The following is a 22,288-nucleotide window of genomic DNA, read 5'->3' as shown; positions in this document are numbered from 1 at the left end:
TTCCTTATTTTAGTTGTGTCTGTAGTTTATATTTTCAAGCGTAGTAATGTTAGTAAAACAAAATACTCAGAACGCATGCGTGTGACGTCATCATGAGAGCCGCAATCTTAATGTAAACAAAGTGATCTAAATTAGGTCATGCTCAGAATAAGGGAATCGTACGATAAATACCCATGATATTAATTAAAGTGGGAAATTACCCCATACCACGGGTGTGTGGAAATATATAAAAAAAAACACACACTACAATTATGTTTCAGAATTTTGCGACTCATTTAAAAAAAAAAATTGAAAAGTTCGCAACTCAAAAAAAATGTTAGTGGGCCAGGGTCCTCACAAAATCATGGAAAAAAACTTGGAATACCTGAGAATACAATAATTGAGGTCTACTTATTTGTCTATAATCAATAATATTTACTGTCAACTCGAAACTCCTCAAAATATTAAAGAAAGATATGTATGCGTTGCAGATGGAAATAGAAGATACGATACTGAAAAGGCCAAACGTCTTGAAGAATGGAAAAGTATATCTCCAGAAATTATGTCTGCTTATGTACAAATGCAGACACCCAATAAGCGACAATGTGCTGATTGTTGTCTCTCCACAGATGAACTGTACAGGTGTTGTGATTGCTGTTCATGGGAGACTACGTGCCTCACATGCTTGCGGTTGAGGCATAAACATCCTCATCTGCATTTGTTTGAAATTTGGAAGGTACAATGTTAACAAATACAAGAGAAAGCATTTATCATAATAATCATTGAATTTGAACATAAATCATCTAAGACAGTGTACTTTCTTAAAGTGGTATGACTTCATGTATTTAAAAAATCTTTGAATGTGTTTAGAGATATTCAAAGTACCATTTTAGAAAATTATCATTACATGAGCTTCATACAAATACGTGCATTACAAATGTGGTCTTTTTCAATACATGGTTTCAAAACCAACCAGTTCCAACTGCCATCAAACTCAGAAGCTGTTGTTATCTTGAACTTTAAAACTGCGAGGTGTTTTTAAATGCTTATTGAGCATTTGTCTTAAATGCCCTTTTTTACAGAACATGGCTTACCTTTCTTTCATTGATGATGATGAGGCTTGGAAATTGAATGACCATTCCTGTAGCACTACTTACCTGAAAAAACTTGTGGTCGTGGATGATAAAGGTAATTTTGTAATCCTCTCATGTCTCACCCTCATCATTGTTCTTATCTTATAATTTCTCATGCTGACAATTGTTCTTATCTTGTCTCATGCTGATAATTGCTTTTATCTTATCATGTCTCTTGGTGATATTGTTATTATCTTATCATGTCTCATGCTGATAATTGTTCAGATATTGTCTCATGCTGATCATTGTTCTTATCTTATCATGTCTTATGCTGATAATTGTTCATATTTTATATCTCATGCTGCTAATTGTTCTGATCTTGTCTCACACTGATCATTGTTCTTATCTTATCCTGGTTCATGCTGATAATTGTAATTGTCTCATCATGTCTCATGCAGATCATTGTTATTATCTTATCATGTTTCACGCTTATCATTGTTCTTATCTTATCATGTCTCATGCTGATAATTGTTCTGATCTTGTCATGTCTCACGCTGATCATTGTTCTTATCCTATATTGTAACTTGGTACGAAAGATTCGTTGCAGGTTGTTTTGCTGTCCTGTTACTTTGTGTTAAACAGTAGTCAACTTATATTGGAATCTAGCTACATTCTCGCCTATATTAATATATGCACCCTGTATCAAACTGGGTCATTAAAAAGCCAAGTAACTGATTATTACAACTGGAAATGCCCCTGATTACACATTAGCATGGTTACAACTAAGTTGCAAGTTTAAGTGAGTTATATGATCCCAATAAATCATGGTTTTGCCAATTTGCAATTACTAAAACACTTTTTATAGTAAACAACCACAAGTATTTTTTAAAAACCTTGTAATCTTTTTTAAGGTCGACAGCATTTGAAGACCCTGCAATTTTGCAAGTGTGAAGTTGAAGCTGTACGCTTGATTAGGTTCAACCTGTGGCCATCTTCAACCAAATTTCCAAAGGTGACATTTCACTTTGACTTCATGCGCTGGTTATGTGGTCTTCTTCTTGAAAGCTCGGTGTCAGTTAAAAGTTTCTGCTCTGCATTAGACGCGAGGACATCAAAGCACATGAAGACATATATTCATCACCCTGTATGTTTGTACATGATTTTTGTTTTAATTTTTCTGAAGTAACACAAAAGTATATAGAGAATACTAGGTTAGCGTTGAATACAGAGAAGTTTATGTTGCGAGGCTTAGAACGCCGGAAGCACGAGCCTTGGCGAGCGCTTTCGGTGTTCGATCCGAGCAACATAAACTTCTCTGTATTCAACGCTAATCCTAGTATTCCATTTATCCCATGATATTTTTCAACATGACATTTAACATAAATAGATCTAATAACCTTAACAATAATTTTAATTCAGTCTTAAAAGCGCTTAAAATCTAACAAATGTAACCATGCATAGTGATATACATGTATTTGTTCTGGTACGCAAAATAGTCTTTAAAAAATTCACACACAAACTGTAAAACAAGTAAAAATATCACCATATGCCTCGATTCAATTTTACGCAGTATGCGAATTGTAATTCATTATGACCGCGAAAAGAAGATTTTACTTTACTATAATTTATTTTATTTTCGAAAGAAAATGATCAAAATCCAATATGGCGGCGATTGCTCCTGACAAAATTATGTCGATGTCAACATACATGTACACCATGGATGACCTAGTTCTGGCTACCATAACTTTAAATGTCACTTTTTATGATTTTTGACTGGCGCGACTTTGTACAGGTCTGTCAATACTGTATAAACTGTACGCTGAAGTTTCTTTAGCTATCGACGACCTTGACAATTTTGACGAGTAAACCGACAATTGCAGCGACTGACACTTTATTTGACTTAATATACAGGGCAATACGTTTTCCGACTTCGGACGACGAATTTAAGGACGCGCAGAACGTGTTTTTTATATAATGTTATGGGTATGCCGTGTGTGATCCGATGCATCAATGGCGCCCATGTTAAAATCATTTCCCCGATAACAGGGAACGACAAAAGTACAAACAAAAACCAAAACACGTTAGAACTAGTATCTTACCTTTAATTATCCTTTAAAATCCATCTAATAATCCATTTAACTCAATAATTGACGATTTTGCATCTAGGGTCTTTAATAATTATTTTAGCATAGTTAAATAAAGACCCTTATGTCATCCTATCACTATATTCAAAAGAGTTTATGAACTCAATTAACTTCTTCTTCGTCACACGCTACGTCATGTACTCTACATTACTGCTGTTCAAATAAACTGGAGCAGTTTATCTAATAATAGCCGTTGGTAAACTCGGTTGCATTTGCAGATTTCTGCATGCAAACATAATAATGTTTAAATTTGCACAATGTTTTATTTATCTGTGGTAAATGCCCTTATTGTACAAGAAAATAATTTAAAATATAAATACACAAAGAATGGAAAACATTCCAGTACACAACAGATAAATGAGTAGATAATACCCGTGTACAAAATGGGACGTTCCCAATTCCAGTGTGATGCTTTTTTTACCATCTTATGGTTTACACAGCTCTATGCCTAACGTGAATTAAATAGGAAAGCAAACATGGCAGATTATTTATGAATTGTGCGGTATGTGTATGGCTTGTTGTACATTCTTAATTTTTAAGTTAAAATTCGATCAATGAACCAAACAATATCGACCTAATTTTAGCGCATATCGCATGACGTCATTTGAAAAGTAGTCCTTGCACGCGACAGGTTTATTCCACAGTGTTGAAGACAGGCTAGTATATTCCACAACGTGTTATACTGTCAATGTCGCGTTGAAAATGGGATAAAATATTTTTATATGTAGTTAATACATAAAATAAAGCTTGTTTACAAAATAATTTAAGTATAAATATTTGATTTACTAATTCATGTGAATGATTTGCTATACTAGTATCAGAAAAGCAGGAGGCGGAGCTTTCCATTTTTGTGCCCCTCTCTGTTAAATATGTACCATCCCCCTTCCATTTTTATGCTCCACCCTTTAAAAGTATGTCTCACCATTGTACACAAATAATTACAGAAAGACCCTATGTGTTATAGTGGCTATTAACAATTTTATAGATAACATACATTATTATTTGATATGAAAATTATCAAATTCAATTTGATTAAGAGCAGACAGCATGGAATTATGCTGAATGGATGGATGATTGAATATAAGTATGTAAGTGGAAACACCATACTGAAGTCGCTAACACAGAACAAAGTTTAACATCTGGAAAAGTTTCACAAAAAAGTTCACACTGCACCGACAATATTCCACTTTGGGGGCATATGTCAGATCCTATGACAAGCCTTATTTTTAATTGCAATGTGTAATTGCCTTATGTGTATGCTTTAGTTTACCTTTAAACGTTTATTTTAAGTTCTTACAGCTTGCTTTAACTGTTGGTTTTGTCTGTAGATTTTATCTTGTTTAATAAATTTTGAATAAATGGGACAAATCGCGGTTATATTTTTAGGTCAAAGATTTGTACAAAGTGCTTGTAGGAGGAACAGCCGATGAATTTCGACATTTTATCTACCAAACGGAAAACATCCACGATGATGGATCCAAATGTCCAGCTTGTTATGAGGTAATGTATTAAATAGTGTTTGTAACAGAAAATTATCACACCCTTTTACAATTACAGTATTTAAAGTAAAAATTAATCAATGAATTGATACTTTGCTTTTTAGCTCACCTGATTGCTCAGGTGAGCTTCTGTGACCGTTCTTTGTCCGTCGTCTGTCCGTCCCTCCGTCCGTTCACATTTGTTCATAAACACTCTAGAGGCCACATTTATAATTATTGTCCGATCTTCATGAAACTTGGTCAGAAGCTTTGTCCCAATGAAATATTGGTCGAGTTTGAAACTGGGTTGTGCCGGGTCAAAAACTAGGTCACTAGGTCAAAAAAGAAAAACCTTGTAAACACGGTAGAAGTAACATTTCATGCCCAATCTTCATGTAACTTTGTTTGTCTTAATGATATGATGGTTGAGTTCAAAAGTGGTTCCGGTCCGTTGAAAAACATGGCCGCCAGTGGGCGGGGCAGTTTTCCTTATTTGGGTATAGAGAAACCTTGTAAACACTCCAGAATTCACAATTTTTGCCCAATCATCATGAAAGTTGGTCAAAACATTGGTTTTATTGATATCTAGGACGAGTTCGATAATGGTCCAGATCGGTGAAAAAACACGGCTGCCAGTGGGCAGGGCATTTTTCTCTATATGTATATAGTGAAAACATGTGAACACTCTAGAAGTCACATTTTTGACCCAATTTTCTTGAAAATTGCTCAGAACATATTTTTCCTTGATATGAGAGTTGAGTTTGAAAATGGTTCCGGTCAGTTGAATAACATGGCTGCCGGGGGGGGGGGGGGCAGTTTTCTTATATTTATCTATTTAAAAAAGCTTGTGAAAACTCTATAAGTCACATTTTTTGCCTTATCATCATGAAACTTGGTGAAAAGATTGGTTATCCCTTTCCCACTTAGAAGCAAAGTGAAAAAGGCAATGTGCAAACAGCATAAAACCAGAAAAGCCTGAGAGTAACTCGCAGCCTGTTCATGTTTTATGCTGTTTGCTGCTCATCAGTATCTATGGTTTAGATATGAAGTCTTAAAAACTTTAATCTAGTAAGAAAGGTCTTCAATTAAATATTACTTTATAAGGAACTACAAATGCGTGAAAATACGTATCTAAGTGGTAAAGGGTTATATATATATATCTCAGACGAGTTCGCAAATGATCCCGATCAGTAAAAAAACATGGCTGCCAGGGAGGGGGGGCAGTTTTCCTTATGTGACTAGAGAGAAACCTTGTGATCGAACACTATAGAATTCACATTTTTTGCCTAATCATTGTGAAACTTATTCAATACATTGGTTTTATTGATTTTTCAGACAAGTTTGAAAATGGCTCAGATCGGTGAAACACACTTTTTAGCTCACCTGATTGCTCAGGTGAGGTTTTAGGATTGGTCTTTGTCCGCCGTCCGGCCGTCCACATTTGGTTTATTAACACTCTTGCATTCACATTTCTCAAGCATTCTTTATCAAAGTTGTTGAAAGATCACAGTCAATTTTGATAATGAGCAAAATCACATAATTAATGCCATAATTATTGCCCTTAGATTGTCCAAATTTTCATTATATTATACAAAATCCTTGAAAACACTCTAGAGGTCACAAATTTGTCTCAGATTTTATGAATCTTGGTCATAATACTTATTTTTATAAGCAAAGTTTGATGTTTGGTAAGGGTGGTCAACTCAAAATATTGGTCACCAGGTCAAATCTTACAAAAACAAAAACACTATATACGCCAGAGTTTTGGTTCAATAATGATGAAACTTGACCAGGATGTTTGTCTGAACAATATATAGGTCAAGTTTGACGTTTGGTAAAGATTGAATGAACCGACTCTTCTCAGGTGAGCGAAGTAGGGCCATCTTGGCCCTCTTGTTTGTTTTTGTCAGTGGTCTAGGGTTTAGGTGGGGGGTAGCTTGAATGATGCTATTATTTTTCCAAAAGTTCTGATGCTTTAAAAGATCGTCTTAACTTTAAATAAAATTTTGAAAAGAATCTTATCAAACAACAATATTAATTTAGGCTTTCATCATTTTGTACATTATTTTATTTTGTAGTAGATAATAATTTAATTGTTCTATCAAGGAACTCATTTGATCTGATTTTTATGGGATTAGAATGTAATCACAAAGAACATATTTATTCCTGTTTTGTTCACTTCTTTATACTCAACGCACATATACATTCATTTTTCAGTCGTCCGCTAAGATCTACTGCTGTGATGCAGATTTCCAATTAGTTCGTAAAGAATCTTCTGGAAAAAATTGGTCAGACCCTAAGCACAACAATCGGCTATTTGTAGATCAAGACGCAGTAGATTTATTTATTGATGAATATTCTGCTGACAAAAAGAAACCAGAAATGGTTTGTGAATTTATGTATTAATATTGATATTTGATTTGTATAAGCACATTTATAATGTAAAATTTGTTGACAATTGCAGCATTAATTGGCATTGATCCCTTACTTTTTATGCACCATAGACTGATGGCTGCAAATGGTGCACCAAGTTTAATATTTATTATTGCCTGATTGTTTTTCTTTAGAAAAAGAGGTTAAATAAGTGTTTGTTATCCTGCGAAACATCATGTGCAAACTTAAACTTGAAGATAAATAAAGAAACACAATTCCGGCACATCAATTTGTATCTTCAAACATTTTATAAATGATATTGTGTTATCCTGATAAAACTACATTGAAAACAAAATACTATGTTTAATGGAAAGTAAGTGGTTTACAACATAACCAAAGATAATAAAATGTACGACATTGCTTAAAATATCTTTATGTTAACATTTATTTGTTCACATACTTTGTGTTTCAGAATTGCAGTGACTTTCAAGCTGGCAATAACTTGCGATCCAAATATAAAAACAAGAAGTTGTCAGAGACTGCTGTGTTTGGATGTGCTTGTCGTCACGAGTGTCCAAAAATGTTCTTCAGTTTGAAGCATGGTGAAAGGTATTGTTCTAAAATACCGTTAAAATGATTTAAACATTCTAAATCTAGTAATTGATGTACATTGTACACGTATTGTAACTTTATTGTCACTTTTGGTAAATAGCATTTGTTATACGGTAATGATCAACTTTATAAAATTATATACATAGGATTAAAATGTACTGTATTAAACATGTATATTTTTATGTCCCCACCACTATAGTTGGGGACGTATTGTTTTTGCCCTGTCTGTTGCTTTGTTTGTTTGTGTGTTTGTTTGCGTCAGACTTTAACATTTTTGCAATTCTTGCAATATTGAAGATAGCAACTTCATATTTGGCATGCATGTGTATCTCATGGAGCTGCACATTTTGAGTGGTGAAAGGTCAAGGTCATCCTTCAAGGTCAAAGGTCAAATATATGGGTCAAAATCGCTCATTTAATGTAAACTTTTGCAATATTGAAGATAGCAACTTGATATTTGGCATGCATGTGTATCTCATGGAGCTGCACATTTTGAGTGGTGAAAGGTCAAGGTCATCCTTCAAGGTCAAATGTCAAAGATATTGGGACATAGTGTTTCACAAACACATTCCTTGTTTTAAATATAAAAAGAGGACTGTATTGAATAATTTTATATTCAGATTATTATTTCAGGCTTGGGTACTCAGTTTTCCTTTTAAACAAACTTTTGGAAGAAGATGGCCAACATGGGAAATTATACCTGATGTATGACATTGCATGCAGCTTACATCAGCATTTGAAGGTATGATACCTTTTATGTCTTTCCTATTTATACTATGTCAGACTGATGAATAATGATCTTCAATTTTGTAATTTGCCTAGAAATGGACTCATTCATATGTTCATTTTATGTTTTGACCAACATCTGCATCACTAAATTAAACTTTCAGATATTAACAAAATATTTGTTCATTGCATCAGGTTATTAAATTGAACAGACTTTGACAGGTGTATATAAGATCAGGCAGTTGGTAATTTTGTGGGTGGTTTGTCTGTTGTTTTTAGATGTAGAAGTCCCGCACTGATATATGTATTTCTGAGTTATGTGCCCTTGAATTTAGCCGTTGTCATGGCTGTTATTTCTGTGAGAAACCTGTGCAGGTTATTGTTTTCACAATTGTAAAAACTCTAAATCTTGATTGATAAGAACTAAAATGTATAAATAAAACAACATGTTGTCATTTAATATTTAGAAAAACAACCAGAATGCTGTATTAGAGAGAACCAGTTTTGCCATACCAATTTTCCATGCTTATGGCCACAAAGTGGACTGTCAGGTACGTCATGATAGAATATTATTTTATAATAATGTAAAAATTAAGGCTAAACAGTTACAATATAATATGCACATTTCTTTTTGCATAGTGTGCACAAAATGAGAAAACAAAAATATTAAATTAGTGTCATCATTTTTTTTCCACAAATCAACCCAAATTAACTTTTCATAATAAAGGTTGAACCATAGAAATACAAATAAAAAAAAACATATGCTTTAAACCCCCCTCAGACCATGCTATAAAAACAAGGAAAACCCATACCTTCACATAATATTTAATTCGCACTACAACTTATACTCCTGAATTCATGTATGTTATTTATATTTGCAAATCACTGCTACCAAACAATTAATAATAATCAAAATATGTGGTAGAAATATGAGTTAACTTTTAATTAATTTGACAAACATTTCCACTTCTATTAAAATTTATTTAGTTATCTTGTCTTTTAAACTGTTACTACGCCTAAATTATACCAGATCAACCAATAAGTATTAAGATCAGAGTAGCTTTCATAATTGAATGTTTAAATGTATTATGTTTTAAAAAGTGCTTTAATTTGCAATAATTTACTTGTGCAATTTACTTTATTTAGTTATAAAATTGGACATTACATTCATTTGTTTATTTTGTTTTACAAGCAAGGACCTGTACACAGGATTTCTTAAAGATGATTGTCAGTTTTCTCTTATATGAGCATATACTGGTTTTTATGCTATTGAATAGATTCTATACAGTCCTAGACGAATAGAAGGCCTTGGATTAACTGATGGAGAAGGAATGGAAAGGATTTGGTCGTTTTTAGGAAAATTTTCAAAGATAACCAAAGAAATGACTCCAGAAAACAGAATCGACCTACTGACCGATGCCCTGCTGCATTATGGTCAGAAAATGAAAAATAAGTTAGGTATGTGAAGTGCACATTTTAATTGATTTCTCGCATAACCAACAGAGGCTTGCTAGCTGAATTTGTAAATAATACAATTCCTAAGATAAAGGGTTGTATTGTCAGTCTTGTAACATAATGTGAAACAAAGTGGACATAATGAAAAGAAAAACGCTAACTTTTACTTACTGATGAAGACGAAACTCCATGTGCTAGTATTTACCACTGATTTGAACCAATCTTTTAAAGAAAGGATAGATAGCAGTTTACTGTTCCCTCATCGAAGTCGTTAGAAGTGTTGACTGTCAAATTCTCATGAATGGTGTTTTCTTTTTTAAAAATGGATGCTATTTTTCTGTGACAATTTAAACTTCTGGGTATTTTCTTATTCAGGATTCTCCCTCCCTGATAAGCTTGCTAGAGCAGAGGATATAGAAAAAAAAAGCAAGGAGGCTCTTCAAGAAATTTTGGAACCTTTTGCAGGTAAGAAAACATGGACAAATGCAGATTTTGCTACAAGTGTTTTTGTCATTATATAAAATTACCATCACATATTTGTTTTGCAGTTTCCAGTGTTTAATTAAATGATGCACATGTCAATACCAGTTGTGAGATGAACACCTTTAATTGCTGGCTTGACATAATTCGACTAATTGCCATCTCAGAAAATATTGTCCCAATATTAAAAAAAACAAAATGTTTGTGCATAACAATATAGAATTGAAAGACTTTATGTTAAATCAGAAGAAACAAAACTATAAATGTCCCGATAACAAAATGAACCATTTAAATAATGTAGATGAATTTAAAATAATTATTGTTTTTCTCTGTGTAAGTTCACAAATATTTATTAAATTGTTCTGTTGATTAGGAGTAACAACTGAATGTCTACAGGAATGGATAGATTATGAGCGGGTTGTGTGTATCCGCAGCAAATCAACTGGTATGTTATATGATAATTATTTGATTCATAAGTAGCTTAGTGAGTTTTTCATTTTCTCGCAGCATTCAATTGTTTTAACAGAAATTCAATAAGTGTTTACAAGCCACATAATTTGCTTAACATGATCTTTGTGTTTTAATGATTTGCACATTTTAATACAGAAAATCACTCCTTGTCACCTGCTGAAGAGTATTGTCTAGTCCTGGAGGAGCTAACAAAATACAGGTACTTTTAATAGGAATAATGCATTTGTTACTACGTTATTTTATACAGATTCTAAGTAATGTTATAAGTTAGCATCCAGTCTCTTTGTGGATAAATAAAAAATAAATGAAGTTGTGATGTGCAAGAATAATGAGTTTTCAATCATAACACTTAACCCATTTTTTCTCAGAATGTTTTTTGGGGAGATTTTGTTGTGTTTGTTAGCTCGACTATTATATATGAAATACATTGTTAAGTGTATATCGATCTACTGAACACCTACACACGTAAGAAGTCCTTATATATCTTCTGCACATGGTGCATTATATTTGTTGTCAGGCGTGTTTCTGAAATCATTGTCAATTTTAAATAAACTCAGATCGAAAGTTTAAATAAGCATATCACATCGATTTACCCTGTTAGCTTTAGATATAGCACTTTCCTATGTTCATGATTTTATTTGTGTGTATGGTGTCGCTTTGCATCAGCTTGTTTTTGTGATACTGTAGATGTTGTTGAGTACTTAAAGGTAATTAGTAAGGTATGTAAAACTTAGCTTAACACTTATGAACAATGTTTTTGCATAGTCTGAATTGTATGTATGTTGAGTCATGTTATTAATTGCTTGCAATAATTTTGTATTGTGAATCTATGTATGAAAAATAAACCTGAATGAAAAGAAAATCATTTAAATAAAAGTTGTGTTCTTTTTGATATAGTTATGCAAACAGTCCCTGAGTTATGTCACAGGTTAGGGATAGAGTGCAACCAATATATAGGACACCTTATACACTTATAACTTAGTAACGGTACAATATATCAAAAGGGATTTTGTGCTGAGCATGCAATATATACATGGAATATTCAACGAAGGTATAATGGTGTACTTTGAGTGAGTTCATATGCAGAACACGACTGTTCAGGTTTGATCCTTTAACTGAACTGAGCGTAAACAACAAAACAAATATATATGGCGTAAAATAATACTAATAACGTGCTAATTCGCGGCAATTGTTAATTAAACGTTACGTATAAAATCTCATATAATATTCACGACATACTGGGGGACGCAAAATGATAATACCATACTACCAGATGTTTTTGTCCGTTATTGCGTATCACTCCAGTTCTGCACGTGTAGTCATGTAGTGGGGATATCCTTCTAACAGATGTTAATGTCCGATATTGCGTTTCACTCTAGTTATGCACGTCAAAGTCATGTAAGGGGAATACCGTACTACCAGATGTTCATGTCCGTTATTGCGTATCACTCTAGTTCTGCACGAGAAAGTCATGTAAGGGGAATACCATACTACCAGATGTTCATGTCCGTTATTGCGTATCACTCTAGTTCTGCACGTATAGTCATTTAGCTGTGATACCCTTATAAAAGATGTTCATGTCCGTTATTGCGTATCACTCTAGTTCTGCACGAGAAAGTCGTGTAAGGTGAATACCGTACTACCAGATGTTCATGTCCGTTATTGCGTATCACTCTAGTTCTGCACGAGAAAGTCATGTAAGGGGAATACCGTACTACCAGATGTTCATGTCCGTTATTGCGTATCACTCTAGTTCTGCACGAGAAAGTCATGCAAGGGGAATACCGTACTACCAGATGTTCATGTCCGTTATTGCGTATCACTCTAGTTCTGCACGAGAAAGTCATGCAAGGGAAATACCGTACTACCAGATGTTCATGTCCGTTATTGCGTATCACTCTAGTTCTGCACGTATAGTCATTTAGCGGTGATACCCTTATAACAGATGTTCATGTCCGTTATTGCGTATCACTCTATTCCTGCACGAGAAGTAGTGTAAGGGGAATACCGTACTACCAGATGTTCATGTCCGTTATTGCGTATCACTCTATTCCTGCACGAGAAAGTCGTGTAAGGTGAATACCGTACTACCAGATGTTCATGTCCGTTATTGCGTATCACTTTAGTTCTGCACGAGAAAGTCGTTTAAGGTGAATACCGTACTACCAGATGTTCATGTCCGTTATTGCGTATCACTCTATTCCTGCGCGAGAAAGTCATGTAAGGGAAATACCGTACTACCAGATGTTCATGTCCGTTATTGCGTATCACTTTAGTTCTGCACGAGAAAGTCATGTAAGGGGAATACCCGACTACCAGATGTGCATGTCCGTTATTGCGTATCACTCTATTCCTGCGCGAGAAAGTCATGTAAGGGGAATACCCTACTACCAGATGTTCATGTCCGTTATTGCGTATCACTCTAGTTCTGCACGATAAAGTCATGTAAGGGGAATACTGTACTACCAGATGTTCATGTCCGTTATTGCGTTTCATTCTAGTTCTGCAGGGAAAGTCATGTAGCGGGGATACCCCACTACCAGATGTTCGTGTCCGTTAAAGGTCAGACACGGCCTTGTAACGAGTAATACGCGACAACTCTTATTCAACTAAAACCAACACACATGAACACACAGATTAGGCATTATCTTCTATGTTTAACTGTATAAAGAAACTTTCTTTTATTACATTAAATATATAGCACTCGTGCAGCTGTTTGAATGTTTTAGTAAATGCAGTTAGTGTTCACGCTAATTTTTCAATAGCGTGATAAATCAGTGTAATATAACCTTTACATATGAAATTTGGATTTCTTACGCTTTTTTGTGCAAACCGATGACTTATATTGGGTTTATATTGTAGACCACTCTTTTATTAAACATTAAAATAGTTTTTTGGTATTAATTTGTTATACTATTTTCTATTTTCGAAGCTAAATATATTGGCATTAACATAGTAATTTCGGGTAAGATTAATTCGGATATTGCTTGAAAATACAGTTCCAGATAATGAAGAGTTATATAAATACGTTCTTATGGTAAACACTCAAAGTATAAGTTACAAAGAACGAAATTGTGTATTGAATGGGTGAAGAAGTTGTGTCTGTTCACTGTAATGTTGAAAAAATGAAGCAGCTTAATGATTTGTTATCAAAGCACCGAAAGACTTAAAGATGTCGCCTTATTTTAGTCCATTTCAGATTGTCATGTTTGGCTTAAATCGTTTTAATTAAAAGATCACTTATTGGACTGAAACCGTGCGGATATTAACAAAACACATTTTCCAATGTCAAGATTAAAGCATGTCAACGTACTTCATCGATAACTCTTTATACAAGTATACAATTGATACTACTAAATGCCCGGGGGTGGGGGGGGGTAACTTCCCAAATTTTAGGGAGACTTCCGAAATGTGACCCATTTTTATACCGGAACTCTGATAAATAAGACCCATTTTGATACAAGATTTTTATAAAAAGTATACCCATTTGTATACGATACCATTGAGAAAGTGGACCCATTTTAATACAAGAAGTTTGATAAACTGGACCCATTTTAAGACAAGAATTTGATAAAGTGGACACATTTCATACTAGAATTTTAATCTCTTTCATATCATTACAGTATACTTTTTAACGATTTTAGGATCACATTGTCAAGACACAAAAAAGCCAGATATTCTCTTTGTCCAGAAGTACAGCTTTATGGTAAGGCACACATATAGTCGGGTTACCCATTATTATAGATTAGAGAAAAAGCCTGATGCAGTACCCTCATCCTAAAGACCTTTTGATAATATATTGTACCATTCGCAAGTTATATTTTTAGGAACCTACACCTTCCAGTTCTTACGATCAATATCAGATGATGAACGAAATCAAAATCATTACTCGTTAACTTAATGCTTAGTGAGGTGGCGGTTGCATAGAGACTATGGTGTCCGCTTAGTGACCAGAAGATGCCGGGGTTGATCCTTAAACTGAAGTCATTATACTTGAAGGCATTATGTATAATAAGTTAGAAGATGGTCTATTTAAGGCAAGACAGATAACAACAACTAATTGTCTGTACGCAAGATTTATACAAATTTTTAAACATATGACGTACAAACAAAAGCAACTCGCACAGGTTACAAAGTTTTACATCAGGAAACATACATACACCACAAATTTGCATATACAATTAATAAAAGGTAAATAATAGTAAAATCACATAGAAAGCAAAGCTAGCCTCGAAATTTTTTATGGACAAGCAATAGAAAATGTTGTAAAGTATTTTATAATTTTAACGACAGATTAGGATACTGGGTATTTTAAATATTGTACACGTTTCAACCAAACTTTACTTTGATATTGATACCAATATCTTTTATTTTCAAATAGTCTTTGTAAAAACATGAGGAAGACAAGTAAATAATTTTTTACCATAGTAATGTTTTATACTCCTAACATTTTTGCAAACAGATGATGTTGGAAAATTTACAGTATCACTATCATGCTTTTCTGCATAGCAATATGAAGAATACATAACAATACATAATACAATAAGAGTAACAACAATATATCTGCAGTACAAAGCACATCAGCAAAGATTGCCCATTAATGGACGTAAGTAGCTTGATATATGTGTACATATTTGGTCTTTGTCTGTAAACAATAGAATATATTTCGATCTCAGTTTCTTATATAATTAACATTCAAGAATAAAACGAAACTTACCTTCGAGTTAATTCTAAAAAAAAATCTTTGATCTAATGGAATCGACATAGGTCTAGCCCATGTACCTGTCTCAATATTCAATCTGTGATGGCATTCGTAATTGTAATAAACTTCATCGAAACTGTTTTACTTGGCATATTCTATGATTCAGGTTCTGTTGAACTTGAACATCAACAATATGTTATACAAGAAACCGTCGGAGACGGGTGATGCTCCCCAAAGTTTTTTTTTGTCACAATATTGCACTATATATTCAGATAAAAGGTAACGTCTTGAGGGGCATAACTTTGGACAAAATAATAATACGATGGATGGTTTAGCAACTTACAAATTTCAAAGGGCCATAACTCTCTAAATAAATCATCTAACCAGAACCCAATAATAACATGCACATCTCCTCAAGGTAGTTAAGCTTCCCATAAAACTTCATTGAAGTCCAGTCAGTAGTTGGGGAGTAATAGCCCGGACAAGAATTGTACTATATGTACAGTTTATATAAAATTTCAAAGGGCCATAACTCTGTGAAAAATCATGCGACCATAACCGGCTGATAATATGCACATCTCCTGTTGGTAGTGAAGCTTCCCATAAAGTTTTATTGAATTCCCGTGATAAGTTGCTGAGAAATAGCTCGGACAAGAATTGCACTATATGTACAATGGAAAATTTCAAAGGGCCGTAACTCTATGAAAAATCATTCGACCATAACCGGCTGATAATATGCACATCTTCTGTTGGTAGTGAAGCTTCCCATAAAGTTTCATTGAATTCCCGTGATAAGTTGCTGAGAAATAGCTCGGACAAGAATTGCACTATATGTACAATGGAAAATTTCAAAGGGCCGTAACTATGTGAAAAATCATCCGACCATAACCGGCTGATAATATGCACATCTCCTGTCGGTAGTGAAGCTTCCCATAAAGTTTAATTGAATTCCCGTAATAAGTTGCTGAGAAATAGTTCGGACAAGAATTGCACTATATGTACAATGAAAAATTTCAGAGGGCCATAACTCTGTGAAAAATCATCCGACCAGAACCGGCTGATAATATGCATATCTCCTCTTGGTAGTGAAGCTTCCCATAAAGTTTAATTGAATTCCGGTCATTAGTTGCTGAGAAATAGCCCGGACAAAAATTGTGCACGGACGAACACACGGACGGACAGACGAAGCGGCGACTATATGCTTCCCCCAAATTTTTTTTGGGGGAGCATAAAAATGGCCCCTATAAAAAATTCAATTTGCTAATTAATCTTTGCCTTAAGGCCTATCACAATTAAGTATTAATGATGGTAAGATATTTGTCTTTATTTTATTTATTAATTCATGTGATTTCTTTTCATATGCAGAAAGGTACTTACAAAGGTAAGCCTTGTACCTCATAGTACAAAAAGGGCTTTTACATACTGTAGTATGAGCCTAAAATTATTCAATATAACTAAAATAAACTGTGCTAGCTTTGATTTGGTTATAACGTAACGAATAATTGTCTGTAACGCCCTCAAATACAGTGCAATACAATTAGAGCCTTTTAGGTGCACTAATCTTTTTGAACAGAAGCCTTTTGGGTAATATAGTATTACTGAATTGTGAAAAGGTACTTACTAACAAACCACTTAGAAAAAAAACCATTCAAATTATCATATTTGTAGCAATTGGCATTATAAAGTTGTATCCAGAAGTGAATATTTCCTAACAATAAATCAGACTTTCATGCTGTGTTGCTCTTCAATATAGACACATACAATGGTTTCTGCATAATGTATAAAAAAATTGTGTTTTGTTTCATTTCAAGAAGAGAATGACAGCATGAAATTCTGAACTAATTCTTCGGAAATATTCTCTTCTGGCTCCCATGTCGGTTCTTCATAGTCTTTCCATTTTACTAAAAAATAACGTCGTCTGTTTTCTTCTTTTGTTTTAATCAAGTTATCAACAGTGTATAGCTTTTCTGAAAAAAAAAGAAACAATTTGCCATATCGATACTACGATACATATCAATTGAAAAATGAAGCATTACTCAAACACACGTTAATAGAGTATAATCATAATACAAATAATCTGAACGACTGTATTGGCATAGCTGTTCTTAGAAAAGAATGATGAATGTTACTTATAGTTGCATACAATCATAAAAAAATAACAGTGACAATGACAGTAACTTAAATATGAGCATGATATATCTATTTTCAATTGTATCGTGTTGTTATATGCAAGAAGCTATAACACATGATGATATTTCATATTCTGGTAAAATAAACGCTTTAAAGTTAATGAAAATTCGAATGGATTAATGACATTTTACAGCTCAAAGTTTTGTTACGTTCTTCACTTAATTTCATTAACAGACTCAAATTTCACATTTTACCTGACGATTTCTGCTTTCTTCTCTTTTTAGGAGCCAGTTTCATCTGCGTGCCATCTGTTTTATCTGAAAGAAATAAACCTGATTTGGTTTTGGAGAAAACGGTCTAATTAGCATTTATTAGTGTTTACATAACACCAAAAGACTTCAGTAACACGAAACAGGAGCTTGAATAATTACGTTTTTAAATTAATTTATATAATCGTACAGTTCCAAGCTTAGCCTGCATGTGTGCTTACTGCACACACACTTTCAGAGAAAGCACAGTTTCTCTACTTTCTAGAAGTCAGAAATAGATATTGATCACAAATGATCTCAATTAATGTGGGCATGTAAGCGACCAATATGCACACTTTCAAAATAATAACATCATATTAATTTAAGTTATTGAGAGGATACAGTTGTTGCATATTTAGGAAACGTGACATTGATCTGGACCAAATGGTCAAAAACGGAATCCCAATTAAGCGATATAGGTAAGCTACTAACCGGTAGACTTAAACTTTTATACCAACATTTTCCCATCATAAGTCAAGTTTCTGAGAAGAAACCGTTTGTTTTCATATTATAATTAACAGTGATCTTGAACCTAACAAGAGTGGCGAAATTAAAGCCCATGCTAGGTTTGCATAATTATTAGCACATTGCTATTTTACATATATCTTCAGATGCAGCACACTTTCTAAAGAGAAACTTTTGTGCCGGCAGTGTTTTATCATGTTGTTTTATGTACGTTTGTACAACATACGAGTTAATTTCACATTGTGGTAAAATATATCATTTGAAGATAATATAATTCCGAGTGGGTAAATGGCATCTTTCAGCTCCAATTTGTGTACGTTTCTCAGAATCTGATTTCACATTTTACCTGTCAATTTTTGCTTCTTTTTCTTGTTAGGACCAAGTTTCATCTGTGTGACATCTTTTTTATCTGAAAGAGATATTCCTGATTTTGGTTTGGAAAACACTCTCTATTAAGCATTTATTAATGTTTACATAATATCACAAGACTGCAGTAAAAATCAAGTGACAAATATGTAAGGGTATAAAAAATTGCATAGAGGAATAAACCATTTCATCATGTTGGGAATAGGGTCGGGTTCCCTTTGGATTTGTAAAAATTGCATCGCTTTTCTCGATTTGGGAAATGATTTTTGTTGTTTTAATGACACAAAGTAGCTCTTCGTTTGTTTGCATTTGAGATGGTAATAAACTAACCTTTTGCATACATCTGTAAATCCTTCAAATTTTCAACCATTACATCTGTGAGTCTTTGCTCAGCCTCTGTAAGTTAAAAGTATGTGTATTTTTTGTCGCAAAAGAAATAAAAGAAACTTGAATTGAAAGATAACACTTGCACTTGCATTTTTTAAAACTTGATAATTGAATATGCTGAACAACTACCATATAAAACTGCAAATTCCAATATTTTGGAGGAAGGACATCACTTGTGTTGAGAACATTGTTACAATCATATGCACAGCCAAGTAAATTGCATGGTACCGATGGTAGTACCATGTGTTAATGAGGGATTCAAAACTAAATGTTTTGGGGCTACATGTGTACATTCCATAGGAAAACTAAAGCTTTTTGACGTACGTTATATGTACAGACTGACAATTGCAATTTGTAATGCTTCCCACCCAAGTGGGGATTTAAAAAATCCCTGACCGAAAGTATGATGAATAACTTCATTCCAACATAGCCCGCTTACAACTATGTTAAAATGAGTAATTATTATACAGGAAATAAAGCTTATTAAGTTCTGATTTATGGTCCCATGCATTACAGTAAAAAATGGAAGCAATTTAAACGATTACCAAGTTCTGTAACGGCTTCAAGTCCAGAAGACTGTTCCACTTCACTGAATATGTTTTCCAACATGCCCGAAACATTTGAATCTAGAAGTAAAGGAAAACACAACGATTTATAACAACCCCCACAGTGCTGTGTTATGACATGCATGTCAAAATCATTTCTGAATGTATAGTTTTCTAAATTATTGACTATGCACATCTTACAAAAACACCAACATCGCCAGGGTGGGGAACATGTCACATACGGAAATTATGTCACAAAATAGGAAGAAGACCATCATAAGATGTAAATGCGAAATACAAAATCTCAGTTCAATTTCATATACATGCGCGCTTAGTTGCCCATTATGTACCTGTCGGAAACACAAGTATGTCACGCTCTGGATGGGGAAGGGGTTGTAAGAAAGTGTGACAGTTTGTGACATGCGGGAGGGGGTATTCAATAAAAATCTGTGACAACTGTTGACAATGAACTATTCTAGTAGTAAAGTCAATTTAATAATGTGAAAGTTCTTTTAAGTGAACTTTTAATACGGTTTAATAGTAAATTGTGTTTTAGATTCACTTTGAAATAGGTATTAATTAAAAAGAAATATGTTTGACAGTGTGAGTTTGTGACGTACTTTAGGGGGTGGGGTCCAAGATTTTGTGACAGTTTGTTACCGGAGTGGGGGGGGGATTGCATTTTTTAACGTGTCCCTATTATTTTAAACCTATTTATTTTAGCTCGATTGTATCGAAAGCCTGAGGCTTATATAAACGCTCTCAAGTCCGTTTCCTGGGCCTAGAACCAGTACTTGGTGTCTTTGAGAGAGATCCAAAGAACGCTCCCACGGTGGGGATCGAAACCATGACCTCCCGGTCTCTAGGCAGACACCATATCCATTACACGTCGGCGACCTTATTGAAATACACGTGTCCCTATTGACATATATAAAAAACAACAAGTTATCACTTATTTCAATATAGTTCTTATGGAGTAAAGTCATAACCATGTTTCAATATAAAAGGAAATCAATTAAACTATTCCTAAACTTTAAATTTGTCACAGACAAACTTGTTTGGAAGCTCACGCCTTTGCGAGAGAAAAAGCTTTTTTTGTTTCGAAAAGTTGAGGTAACAAATGCCTCTTATCCTATTAATGGGTTCAAAATACCTTCATGCTCAGCAAACTGGCTGATTACATTATCACTGTTGTAGACAGACTCAGCTGTTTCAAGGACCTCGGAACATTTTCTGAAATAGTATTCATTCGATATTTTAACCTCATGCCTTGTTTTATGGTGATTATATGTTTTTTCAACAATTACACAGAGGTGAGTTAAATTATATATATTTATCATATATATTTAATATCTGGTATTTTTGCATAGAATATGGTAGTTGGTCGTCGCCAATGGATCTTATCATTAAGGAATAAATCGCGTGTAACACTTGAATGTCAATCAGTTTTTTTGATACCTGGTTTCTAGTTCAGCTGATGATGGCACCGTGGTAGTTGTGGGGTACCTGAAAAATGAATTGTTATATGACATATGCACATATGAAACAATCAACAATGCATATACATTTAAAAAATAGTACATCGGGATCATTTATCATAGATACTATCCACATGAACTCTCTTGAGTTTTAAATACATTTATCGTTTTTATACAAAATAAGCAGTATGCATTAACTCACATATACAGCGTTGCAATTAATTGTGATTGTTTAGAGGATATTAACTTACTGTACATCAAACGCCTTCAACTGTGACAGCAAATATCGCAGGTCTTTTTTGCCGTACCAGCTTGGTTCCTTGAATGTAACCCCCTCACATCCTAGCAAGGTCACCTGCACATGTTGGTTCCTTACAAGAGCATATGGAAGACTCTTTATTCCAGTGATTTTCTCTGTAATTAAACAAAAATGCTTGATGATCGAAACAGACTATATTCAACATGAACCAATACAATTACCCTTGCCCCCGGTCCCTGTTAAATAATGATCTGTTAAACTTGCAATTACAATCAAACAATGTATGCAGCTTTTAAATAGCAATTAAAAAACTAACAAACATAGATCGCCTTAGCGTAGTGGATATGGTGTCCGCCTAGCGATCGGGGAGGTCACGGGTACGATCCCCACTGTGGGAGCGTTCTTCAGATCTCCCCCATAGACACCAAGGAAACGGACTCGAGAGCGTGTATATAAGCGTAGGCTTGTTAGGCAAGCGAGCGTCAGTAAATAGGGTTTAAACACACACACACACACACACACACACACACACACACACACACACACACACACACACACACACACACACACACACACACACACACACACACACACACACACACACACACACACACACACACACACACACACACACACACACACACACACACACACACACACACACACACACACACACACACACACACACACACACACACACACACACACACACACACACACACACACACACACACACACACACACACACACACACACACACACACACACACACACACACACACACACACACACACACACACACACACACACACACACACACACACACACACACACACACACACACACACACACACACA

The 22,288-nt window shown here is 34.3% G+C and overlaps 1 protein-coding gene across 1 annotated transcript; it reads left to right on the top strand.

Annotated features, from left to right (window-relative positions):
- The first annotated feature begins 1,064 nt into the window (after positions 1-1,064).
- On the top strand, positions 1,065-11,058 carry LOC127846157 (uncharacterized). The gene is made up of 11 exons (XM_052377333.1): positions 1,065-1,167; positions 1,964-2,196; positions 4,583-4,696; positions 6,892-7,059; positions 7,520-7,656; positions 8,293-8,401; positions 8,853-8,936; positions 9,663-9,843; positions 10,216-10,305; positions 10,694-10,765; positions 10,927-11,058. Exons 1-11 carry the CDS (start codon positions 1,065-1,067, stop codon positions 10,998-11,000), a joined length of 1,365 nt encoding a protein of 454 aa, XP_052233293.1. The 3' UTR covers positions 11,001-11,058.
- The last annotated feature ends 11,230 nt before the right edge of the window (positions 11,059-22,288 follow it).

Source organism: Dreissena polymorpha, chromosome 9 (assembly GCF_020536995.1).
Source record: "Dreissena polymorpha isolate Duluth1 chromosome 9, UMN_Dpol_1.0, whole genome shotgun sequence".
NCBI classification, from domain to species: domain Eukaryota; kingdom Metazoa; phylum Mollusca; class Bivalvia; order Myida; family Dreissenidae; genus Dreissena; species Dreissena polymorpha.
The sequence above is the reverse complement of the archived record's forward strand: the minus strand, read 5'-3'. Positions and strand labels throughout refer to the sequence as shown.